Here is a 12,447-nt window from a genome sequence, read left to right as displayed (position 1 = left end):
CTTAGTGATAAGAATACACCGACGCGGGAGTTCTTTTGTCCAAAAAGCAATATGAAATTCTTAAGTCTCATTTCGATGAACGCAGTGGTACAGGCTCTCTTCTGTACAGAGTCAACAAGAATTAATGGAGTCACATACAGTAGTGTGAATTTAATGGACAATTAACTAAAAATAATTTGTAAAAAACTAATATGGACACCGATGAAAGCAGCATAGAATAGGCTATGCCTATTTCATTGCTCATATTAACACGCAACTAGAACTGCTTGTCTCCAGGTGACTAGGTTTCTTATCTACTGTTATGTATAAAAAAAACATAATTAGTAATCCAGTCAAAAACCTGCGATTTCATATCAAAAACGCATGATAAAGTATGGTCACTTAACTAAGTTGCTTAAAAGTGCAACTATTAAAATAGTTAATAGAGACGGATACATTTCATGTTAAATTCTGAATTAACTCCCAGAGTATATTTTCAGTAAACGTTAACATTTTAAATCAGTTTGGTGTCATTCAAATGCGACCCGCGTCGTAGAGACCACTGTAGAACGAGATGTTTCTAGTTAACTCTAGAGGGCGTAAATAATATGTTATTGAACGAGAATGTTCTAAAGTTTTGTGTTTTATACTGCCATCTATTGTCTAGTAGCATTATAAACTTACTAAGTGTATTACCTATTTGTATCAATAGATGTCACTTTTCCAAGTCCAACCTAAAACACGCGGAGCCATAGATAATACACTTAATCTTATAATGTTTTTTAAGAGCTTTTATGACTTGGTAACTAAGACCTTTAAGTCGTGTTTTATTTTAATTTATATTCATATTTTTATGAAAAATGATAATATGGATTGAAATGAAATGAAATGAAAATGATTAATTTGAGACATTAATCAACTGGGATGAAATTAAATGAAATGCGATGAGATGATATGGGATGAAATATAATCTTAGTACAGTGATGGTCATGTACTGAGATTTTTTCAGTGGACTTTTTGGAGGATCCCGAGAAGTTACGTCCAGTGGCTTTATTAAAAGAATAACATATTAGGGTTGTACCAACCCTTTAAATCGGATCGCGGGACTGATTCACAACAGAGATAGCCAGGGCGGTGACTCATACCCAGACTATTCCTGCTACTAGACATTCCACATTATTGGTTTCTTTATACTTGACTATCTAACAGTTGTCTGTGAGAAATCGCTTTGAACGATAACATCATTATATTCTTGTAAAATAATTATTTTTAAAAAAAATATGAATATTTTTAGGAATAAGCTTTCAATGAATCCTGTAAAGTTGCAAAATTTCACTTAAATCTAATAGCCTTTCATCTCTCAATATAAACACATATTATGATTAATTATGCTCAATTAAAAAGTGTATATGATTGTGGTCATTCGTCTGTTTTTGGCAGTCGGCGAGTATAATATAATATTATTTAGTATTTAAAGCGAGTGTCTTTTTTTATTTAATTTTTTTAATGCTTAGATGCGTGGACGAACTCACAGCCAACCTGGTGTTAAGTGGTTACTGGAGCCCATAGACATCTACAACGTAAATGCGCCACCCACCTTGAGATATAAGTTTTAAGGGCTCAGTATACTTACAACGACTGCCCCACCCTTCAAACCGAAACGCATTGCTTCACGGCCGAAATAGGCAGGGTGGTGGTACCTACCCGCGCGGACTTACAAGAGGTCCTACCACCAGTAATTACGCAAATTATAATTTTGCGGATTTGATTTTTATTACACTATGTTATTCCTTCACCGTGGAAGTCAATCGTGAACATTTGTTGAGTACGTATTTCATCGGCAAATCAAAAATTGTCTAAATGTAGATAGGTATCAAGGTGGTATCAAGGTAGAAAGAAGTTCGATCACTTCGATCCCCACCGCTTGTTCTTCATCGACGCTCCGCATAGGGATGTCAGAAATGCCAAAAGGTCTTGAAATATCAAACCGATATTTTTAGCAAATATCGATTTCGATGTCGTTATCGAGGTTTTTTTATAAAACTACGATTTATCTATGTAATTTCAAACAGTTTTCGTGCTCTAATAAGTCTAATCCAGGTCAATTGTCTCTTCTTACTAAGTAATAATACCGACATAAACGCTTAACCTGTTTCTAACACAGTTAGCAACAATATCTTGATCTAGTATGATCTAATATGAAAGTAAAACAATACAACATTTGATAACAAATTACCAAATCTACAAAAAGAATACTCGGCAACAAAGCATACATGGAAAAGTGGCCTAAAACTAGAATTTTCTGCATTATGGGAGCCGGAGAATGATATGCTTAATTCTACAAGTATGTATATTTACACTTCTAACAGAGTGGTTGCATCCCGCGGTACTGGAGATAGATAGGGTGGATTTGATACGCCTCGCGATATACCGCGTTCTCTCTATGCTCGAGGTCATCCTACTGTATTCGTTTAAAAACTCCCACGCGATTTTGTGCCATCTTCTTCCCTGACGCGACAGGTCGTTCTACGAACTGGTAATACAGTCGGGGAACATGTTCGATAAAATTACCGTCCGAGATATTAAATAGTGATCAAATATTTCGATAAATCGAGTTAAAATATCGATAGTTGATAATTGTTTCGATGTTTATTCGACGAGCCTAGCGCCACATTCTGCAATTTGTCGTACGTAGCTGAGGTCGACCTAAGTTATTTCATATTTGACGAACACGTAGAAGGGACGGTCGAATAAGACTTGTCTTGAAGGCGGAAAATTACTAAATGAAATCTAAATAAAAAGTGCTACTAATTTCTACGTTTATATTTAATGTGTAAGTGAACAGTGAAAGAAGCGATAGTGAGATAGAGACTAGCAAAAGCGGCGTATGTGCATGTGATTTGTTTTTGTGAATTTTGCAAAACTGACAATGGCAGACAATTCAAAATTGACCGACGAAGAATTAATAGAGATCCGGGAGCAATTCGCGCAGGTAATTTGTTATGTTTCTATGTAAAATCAATAAAACACTTACTAACACATCTGCCGCTTCATCAGAAACTTGTTTGTACGTATTGTTTTTGTGTGAAACCGCGTGTGGTCAACCTTGAGTACAAATGAATACAACATGAGATGAAGCCTAAAACAGTTAAAAATATCCACCATTGCTAGTTAAAGTCTAACTTTAAATTACCCAAAGTTTCTACAGCTTCTAAAATGTTATAAATATAAAAACTTGTTATTTAATTAACAAAGGTTCACAAAATGGGTGAAATCGTTTTGTATATTTTGTAATTTTTATTAATTTCCACGTACCACTTTCGAACACTACATAAAAAGCAACAACTAATATTTTCATTTATTATTTTTGTGTAGTCTCAGTGTAGTGTTCTGAGAAATGTGGTAGTTGTTAAACTTTAAATTGATACCTGAATATGAATTAACATAATAAGAAAAACTTCATAACTAAAACATTTAAACTATCTCGATAATAACACTGTTTTTTTTTGTAATACATAGATAGTCATAAATTTTATGATGCTCATTGTTTGTAACGGTGTTCCGTAAGCAGTAAAATTTGATTTAATTAATGATTCTTCTTTTGAGTTAAAATAATATCGAGTTTATGTTGCGGATATTGAGATAGGATGAAGTTTTATTTGCTTTCGAATAGGCTACAATTCAAGCCCCAAGAAACATTTCAAATAGCCAATTCAAATGGCCAATTTATACTTATTCCAATAATCAAAGTTAAAATAAAGTAAACAAAGTCCAGTATTACTGCTACTTGATACTTGAGTAAGTGCAGTATATATGGGTTTTATTTATACTACAACTGCCATATGACAAAACAAGAATCGCAAGAATAGAACTCAACCAAAATATCAACTATCATCTACTATGCACATACCAATGCCTATTTTGGCATAATGTGCAGGTGGGTGAGGAGTTAATATATTATTAAGTCTGCATTGTTAAGTAGATTCTTGGTGATATGTTGGTATAATTACAATCTCAATTTTTAAGTGTCTCATTTATTGTTATATGAGTATACCGAAATACACAAGTTGTACTAGAACCATTGCCTAAGATGAAGGGTATCTTTTAATTGTTTGTAGGTTCATCAAAATTTAATTGACTAAAATGATGATAAATGACAATACAGTCTAAGTCTTTTTCGTTTCTCCTTTGGGAATATTCTACATTGAATATTCTACACCATTATTAATTTATTACCCACTCTTGAAATGCAATATGTATTCCTCAAACACAAGTATTCATTATGCATTCACATTTGCATATGCAACACAAAATGTCAGAAAGATGATTAAATATCAAAATGTTGGATGAAATTTTTTACTGAGTTTTGATATTAAAATATCTTGACATTAAATTATATTTAAATTACTAAAATTCAATTTATAAATTGAAAATAAGCCATGGCACTCATACTAGTTACGTGATTTTGGTACTTATATGCATGATTCATTGTACATTACCCAAGAGGCAATTTTGCTATGTAGTGATACTTAGTATTCAAATTGTGTATAGAGCATGTCGCCTTGACACGTCTGTTGTGGGTTTCATGTTGTTTAACCAAACAACAAGAATGCAAAGTATGAGCCATATTTTGGTGTATAAATGAGTTTAAAATTCGTGAGAGCTTGATTATTAGTAATTTTGTGTAATTTTTTTAAATGCGTTTATAGTAAATTTTTCTGAAATTCTATTAAATTAAACTTTATTATTGATGGGCTAAGGGTCTAAAGGTAGCTGATGAATAGGATAAATTATTATCAGTCTATACTCTAATCATGAAAGCTCACTGAGTTTCTCGCTGGATCTTTTTATTGGGTCACGATTCCGATCCGGTGTTTGTTGAGTTGATTCTGCAAAGCACTGCTCTTGCTAGGGCCAGTATTAGCAAATTCTCTCACGTTGAGCTCATGAGCTTCACGTACCATCCGGGCGTAGCTGGAATACCATCTTAGGCTACCAGCGAATAGGTAGGAAAAAAAAGTCATAAAAGTCTTATCGATAAATTAAATAAAAAAAAAAAAAACCATTATAATGATATAATTTGTTGTGTGCTGCAGTGAGAGCAGTTTACCCACACTACCCAGAAGAACTACACTTTTACTATCTCACTCAGAAATAAACTTCTCTATGGTGTTTGTCATTAGCTCTAAGCTATTTTTGGGGATGCTCTTCTCTCTCCCACAAAGTTATCTAAGACTTTGAATTGCAGATGTGAACTTTGACTTCGTTATTTAATCTCTCTGTAAAGACTCTTTGTCTACTATAAAATCAACAATTTCTGCTTCTTAGTCTGAAGCTCTTGTTAGAGTGATTGTGGCTGTTATAGTGGCACTATATGCATGATATTCATTGTGATCATGTTTTATTATTAAGGCTTTCAAAATTCCATATTTCTATTTATCAATTCTGTTTTTTTTTTTTGATCATTTCATTTAATTTCATAAGTTAGCCAATTGCAAAAATATGTTGGCTAACTTATTAATTTAAATTAATTTACCATCAAATCTATATTATGAATTTGATTTCAATGGGATTAATTATTGCTCTCTATGCGTAAAATAATAAGGAGTAACATACTTCTTATTGAACGAGCAGCGTTATAATACGTGATGAAATGCAGCTTAGGTTGTGTAAACATCTTGGGATTAGAAGTTCGGTTTTAATTTTAGCCTTTCGTAGCTCCCCTTTGAACGAAGCTATAAACTTGTGCAAGTTACTTGTGTAATTTCATTTCACGCGATTAACTCTTAGTAATTCTACCTTTAAATAGATTTGTTTAATTTCGTTAGTCAACCGAGAGAGAGAGAGAGAGAGAGAGGATTTAGTGCACCGACGGTGATGAAATTGTAAAATCTTTGCATTCTATTTCTTATTACATTATCAAAATCGAACTACGAAATATTTAAGAAATACTTTAAATACAATTCAAAATTTGACGAAAATAATTAAGTACTTAAATAAAAAAATTATTCAAATGAAGAAGAAAACAGATATGGCATTTTTTAATCTAAAATCAAGAAGAAGCAATGCGTACATACATTAAAGAAATATTTAAGAAATACTTTAAATACAATTCAAAATTTGACGAATATAATTAAGTAAGTAAATAAAAAAAATATTCAAATGAAGAAGAAAACAGAGATGGCATTTTTTAATCTAAAATCAAGAAGAAGCAATGCGTACATACATTAAAGAAGTCATCATAAGGTTTATAACGCAAAATGCCGCATCCAAATATCATTAGGTATGCCATAGTTTTGTTAGTTCGTAAATATGATTGATGAGATCAAGGCATCGGCTTGGAACTGACCGGTTAATGTACCGTTATTAACGAACGGAATTTATATAATGCGACGGATTTAGTCCTTCGTCACTTAAAATTTACATATTTTTATATAAGACGCAAAAGAATTTGGGCTAAATTATCTTGTTCGTAATTAAATAATTTTACTGCAACATAATATGAAATCGTGTGGGGATCTTTTTTTCTCATAACATGATCTTTATGGGTTATGTATTTAGTTACAAGGCTGTCCTAACGTTATATAAAAAACAATACCGAGGTAAATAATGATAAATATGAGTATTAAATCTAAGAAATCTATTGTATCTATATTTTTTATTAGTTTAGAGCAATTAACAAAATGCTTATCAATTCTTCAAAATGTAATGTAGTGGAATTCATTTAATACTTAGAATATTATATCGTAAAACGAATTAAGCTCGAAATTGAGATTACATTAAAATATAATGTATGTGCAAATAAGTAAACGCGTCATTTTTTTTTTATTGCTTAGATGGGTGGACGAGCTCACAGCCCACCTGGTGTTAAGTGGTTACTGGAGCCCATAGACATCCACAACGTTAATGCGCCACCCACCTTGAGATATAAGTTCTAAGGTCTCAAGTAAGTTACATCGGCTGCCCCACCCTTCAAACCGAAACGCATTACTGCTTCACGGCAGAAATAGGCAGGGTGGTGGTACCCACCCGCGCGGACTCACAAGAGGTCCTACCACCAGTCATATACAGTTCTGATAGAATTATCTAAGCTACTCCGAACAATATGACTGATGTTTTAATTGTATTAGAGGTAAGAAGGAAAATATACAAATGATTTTATTTAACGTTCGTATGAGTAGACATAGTTCATTGCGTATTTTGTTTTTAAATATTCTATTGTGTATTTAACAAAGCAATAACGGATGTCATAACAACGAAATTGAACATATTTTTATTCGTAATATTGGATGTACGTCAGATGATGAGATACGTAATCTTGTCGGCGAATGATTTTTTACTAGTGGATTATAAGCTTGCCACAATATCACCAGTCTATTATTTATTAAAATCGCCCTTAATGCTCAAGTAATTAGGCCCTATAAGGCGCACTACACGACCAATAAGAAATCATGGTAATATCTTAAGAATCGAGTTGAATAAGTTATTCATGGAATTTGCCTTTGTATATTATTATGACTTCCTCTTCATTGACCTATGTTAGCATATGAGCAAACAGCTTAAACCCGATCGGTGCCTCTGTCCTCTGTAAATAAATGTAGGTACTAACATACCGTCAACTATACTAAATTTTGCTTCTCCTCCTTGCGTTGATAATCCTCAATGCTGAGGATCGTGACCTCCCATAAGAAATTTCTCCTGGACTATACTGCGTCAGCCCTGCCTATAAATGAAATTTTCCTACTACCTCCCAACATCAATTTACATTTCAAAACACACAAAAACATATTATTATCATTGCGTTCATCGAATTATCTACGTACAAATATATTTTATGGTATTATTTTTATGATGTTTGCAAACCGTCTCCTCTGCCACGTGTCCTATAAATTTAATTTTCATAGTCCGTGACAAAGAGACACTAAATAGATATAGATAATAATTGCCTTAATATTAAACATTATATTTTATTATAGTTTATACTAAAAATTTTGTGTCTTAAATGGAGTTTCCATTGATTGTTAGGTGTTGAAATGATTTTCCGAATGACAAATTTATACACAGTTCAATTGAGGCCTATAAAATCAAAGGCAGCTATATCCAAGTCTGTCAAATATTCAGGTAAACTACAAAAATCGGCCCTAAACACGTCATTACGGATCCTCCCGATCCATCGAAGTACTGCTCTTGCTAGGGCCAGTGTTAGCAACACTCCCGGTTTGAGAATCTGAAATAACTTTGTTCGTATAGCTACGATATTCTTTATTTTAAAACAGATATATAAAGAATGAGAATATTACTAATAATCTGAATATTAAATGATAAAACTTCGTTTATTAGTACTTAATACAGAGTAAACTTAACTTTTTTGAACTGAATTTGTTAGAGATTTAGCTGCATCTGTTATAACATGAAAACACTAAAGCATGTTCAACTAACTAAACAAGATAGAGCGATTGTTAATACATTTTACGACATTATGGCGTTTAGCTGCCTTTGATTTTATAGGCCTCAATTTAATTTTGGTATTTATACCAATGTATACCAACCAAATAACGCAACACTATCCGGAAAGTCAACAACAAAAAACCAGTTGTGTAAAAAGTATTGCTTAAAATGCTGTGTGACATTCATTAAATCGATAAATATATTCACTAAAGAAAGCCTTGCGAACAGCCAGTCTTGTGAGACCTACAGCAGCGACTAACATCGACATCTCTATACAGGATGGATGTAAGAGAATGACCTCCGAAAGATCAACATACAATGGACGGTACAGATTCAAATGGCAATGACCGAGACCTTGCGACTGGCAAATGGCCTATGGACTCCGAACAACGTTATTAAGCATTCGTGTCTACATCTCAAAGCTTTTACTGAGCTTAAAAGAAATTACGTATCTTAAATGATTCTTCTCAGACCTGAATTAGAGTAATAGTTAGCCTATAGTAAAAAAGGCGATTTAGTTTTATTGGCTTATTAAATTATGGGTTAGGAAATGGTACGTAAATTGAGACGTTAGTGATTTAATCTACGATAAATACGAATATAAAATTCAACTAAACAATACCAAAAATCAAAATACTTACCAAAATCAAAAATATCAAAATACCAAAGTTCTTTTAAAAAAACATCCTTTACGTGTTTATTTTTAGAAAAAATCTGTATGTGTACACAACTCGTGAGTCAGAAAAGCATTCCAATATATTTGAAGAAAAAATTAAGGTTTAAAAAACTTTATTGATCACATATAATATGAATTTTATATTCGGACAGACTAGCTGATATCTGACCCTAATATTTAATATCTGTTACTATATCGATTACTGCAGCCCTTAGCAATCATAACCTGAACGAAGCCATCCACTTTGAAACAGGAGGCCGAGATTTATTTATTTATTGAAGAATAGTTGTCGCAACCTTCAAATGGAGTCACACTAATTTTATGCGGCAAAAATGAGAAAAAGCTACTTATTAGAGCTTACATGTTCTATGTTCTAACACTTATATGTTACATCACAACTTATATGTTCTAACACCAACAAGCTTTTGTCATCTATAGAAATAATTTGTCGTACGTTTGCGGTTAGAAAACAATGAATCATTCTATTGTCATAAAAAAAACGATGCTTAGGCGTTGTAAGTTATACAGTTTAGCTGTGTTACAATGGATACTAATTGTTTACTAAAAATTACTGTACATTGTAAAATTGTGAGTTGTGTTTTCATAATAATCGTAACAGTAATTCGTAGGGATTTTAATGCCTAGATGGGTGAACAAGATCAACTGGTGTAACGTTGAGGCCTTGAGACATGAGGTCCAAGTCTCAATTATGTTGTATACCGGCTGTCCTACCATTTATATCAGAACGCATTATTGCAACGCGCCCGTGATAGTCAAGATGGTGGTATCGTGTCTGTAATACGCCCTCCGATTAGTAAATGCCAGTTGAGGATCGCAGTACGTTGATATAATTTTTTTTTATTAAGTTCACACAACTGGATAAAATATGCACACATAAACATTGAACTTATTTTAAAAAAAAACATTATAGAAATCACCCTTTTGGGTGTGAACACAAATTGCATACGAGCGGTTTTGAATAAAATAAAAATGTCGGTAGATAATATTAAAACTAAGAGAACACAAAAAACTGCCAATAAAAACTAACAAAAAACAATCAACAGTAAAAAAAGAGGGAAATTAATGTTCAATAAAAATCAAATGTGGTCTACAGATCAGTGTGGGTCACGGATCGTAAATTTATTTTAAGTGAGGCTAGAGAAGCGTGGTCAACAAATATGTCCGTTTCATCACGTATACAGTCAAGAAGAATACGATAGACAGCAGAATGCTGGTCAAGATTACTTTTTATTTTTGGTAGGTTGAAAGTTTTCCGATTACATAAGTACTCTGCTGTCCATTCTTCAGTAAATATGTTAGCCGCTTTTTATGACACCCACGAGTAGAGAAGAGATACGCATATACTAAGCCACGAAACTAAAACACTATATATAGCCATACTCGCCGTAGGTTATCTCAAAAAATCTTTGGAATATAACTATATATTAATACGTGAAGCAAAAACTTTGTATCCCTTTTTACGAAATTTGCGCGGACGGAGGAGTATGAAATTTTCCACACTTATAGAGAATATAGAGAAGAAGTGCAAAATGCTAATATTTTTTTAAAATAATGCATAAAAGATACATTAAATCAATAAAGAAAACATTACACACACTACATACCATGTATTTGATGCACACACGCATGCATACTATTTATTGCCAAACTTTTGTTCTTGACGTCTGTTGTCAAATTGAGATTAAATATTTTTTATAGTGTAGTCTTGGCGAAATTTGTGATTATAGAAGTATAAAATACAATCATAATAGTGTACAAACTTACAATTCCAATTAGTTATAGTCGAATTTCGACTACTGCGGGACCTCTAGTAATAATAATAATATATGGAAGTCTTAGCGCATAGCCAATTAATTTCCCTATGAAAATACATAACATTAAACATAATTAATGTAGAAGAATGTAAACATTTAGTGCTGATTTGTTCCATACAAAAACATACACGCGCACATATACAAATTAGTTTTATTCACAAAAATACCTAAGAGGACGGCATCGCGTCTTTACTATTTCGCTTAAGTTTTATTGTAATCTTCAGAACTTTGTTGGTTCTGTGAACTTGCCAAGTGCGAATATAAAATCTTCGAACAAGCCCTAACCTTTGTATGTGCATTTTAAATGTGAATTCATTGTGCATCGAAGCTATTCGCTTTCAATTTATTTGTTATCTAGAACATTGACACCGACGCGTAACACCGATAACAATAATGATAATACGTTATTGATAACGCTTTGCAACTCTCTAGACAATGTAGATAGATGTATTTTTTTTTTTGTTTTGTTAAGGTGAACTTATAAAAAAAGTATCGCAACATTATTGTTATAATAAAGACTAAAAAGAAAAAGGTAAAAATGGAATTCTTTTTTTTTTATTGCTTAGGTAGGTGGACGAGCTCACAGCCCACCTATTGTTAAGTGGTTGCTGGAGCCCATAGACATCCACCTTCACTTTGAGATATAAGTTCTAAGGTCTCAGTATAGTTACAACGACTGTCCCTTGAAACCCTTCAGACCCTTCAAACCGAAATGCATTACTGCTTCACGGCAAAAATAGGAAGGGTGGTACCGATTCATGCGGACTCACAAAAGGTCCTACACGCATGCATTAATTCCTTTGTCATCATATTATGGATAGAGCTGAAACAAAAAAAAAACACACACACACACACACACACGATTAAGATAGATTAGCTCAAAATCACCGATTATTTCTTTAAGAATGCCTACAGTTCTGTATGACTGATTGGGACTGTTTAGAAAATACCAGAAGCTTCAATAAACGTGTCGCTTCGAACAAAGGTGCATTCAAATTTTACTTTGCTTACGGCTCGCTGCTTGAAATGAGTTCAATAGCCATTATGAAATTATGAGTCACACATAGGTGTTGCCGACTAACCATGAAACAGTACATAACTTCGTCACAATAAAGCCGGTCTTAAACCGGATAGTTGACTCAAAAAGGAGGGGTTTGATTATTACACGTGGCACGATTTGCATTGTTACAAAAGGGTTAAACAGTGCTATCAATGGTAAACACAGTAGGGCAGGGAGATCAACCCTTCTACGGTTTCAAAATAAACAGTTACGAATATGTAAAAAAGTATTGTAATTTAAAAAAAAGGTACCTTTTGTTGACAATAGTCAGCGAAGGTAAATGAACTTTCGACTCACTACAGTGAGTGGTTATCGTCGGCTGCGGACGTTGACAATGCCAAGAGTACAACCTATCTTCTGTCTAGTCTACAGAAGACCTAAACTTCCTTTAAAGTCTATTTTTGCATTTAATCTTAAAGTTACTTACTATAGGTAAAAGGTCAGCTTGG

General features: G+C 33.1%; 1 protein-coding gene and 1 long non-coding RNA gene across 2 annotated transcripts in view; one reads left to right on the top strand and one right to left on the bottom strand.

Annotated features, from left to right (window-relative positions):
* Positions 1-12,447, bottom strand: part of LOC134201541 (uncharacterized) — a 315,836-nt gene that overhangs the window by 7,358 nt on the left and 296,031 nt on the right. The gene's annotated exons all lie outside the window — the stretch shown is intronic.
* LOC101745417 (plastin-2) overlaps positions 2,412-12,447 on the top strand; it is a 53,280-nt gene continuing 43,244 nt past the window's right edge. The window contains exon 1 of the mRNA XM_004923454.5: positions 2,412-2,971. Coding sequence (XP_004923511.1) covers positions 2,909-2,971 — 63 coding nt within the window. The 5' untranslated portion in view covers positions 2,412-2,908. The remainder of the gene's footprint in view (positions 2,972-12,447) is intronic.

This window comes from Bombyx mori, chromosome 27 (assembly GCF_030269925.1).
Source record: "Bombyx mori chromosome 27, ASM3026992v2".
Taxonomy (NCBI): domain Eukaryota; kingdom Metazoa; phylum Arthropoda; class Insecta; order Lepidoptera; family Bombycidae; genus Bombyx; species Bombyx mori.
Note: the sequence above shows the minus strand (reverse complement) of the source record. Positions and strands in the feature narration are given on the sequence as shown.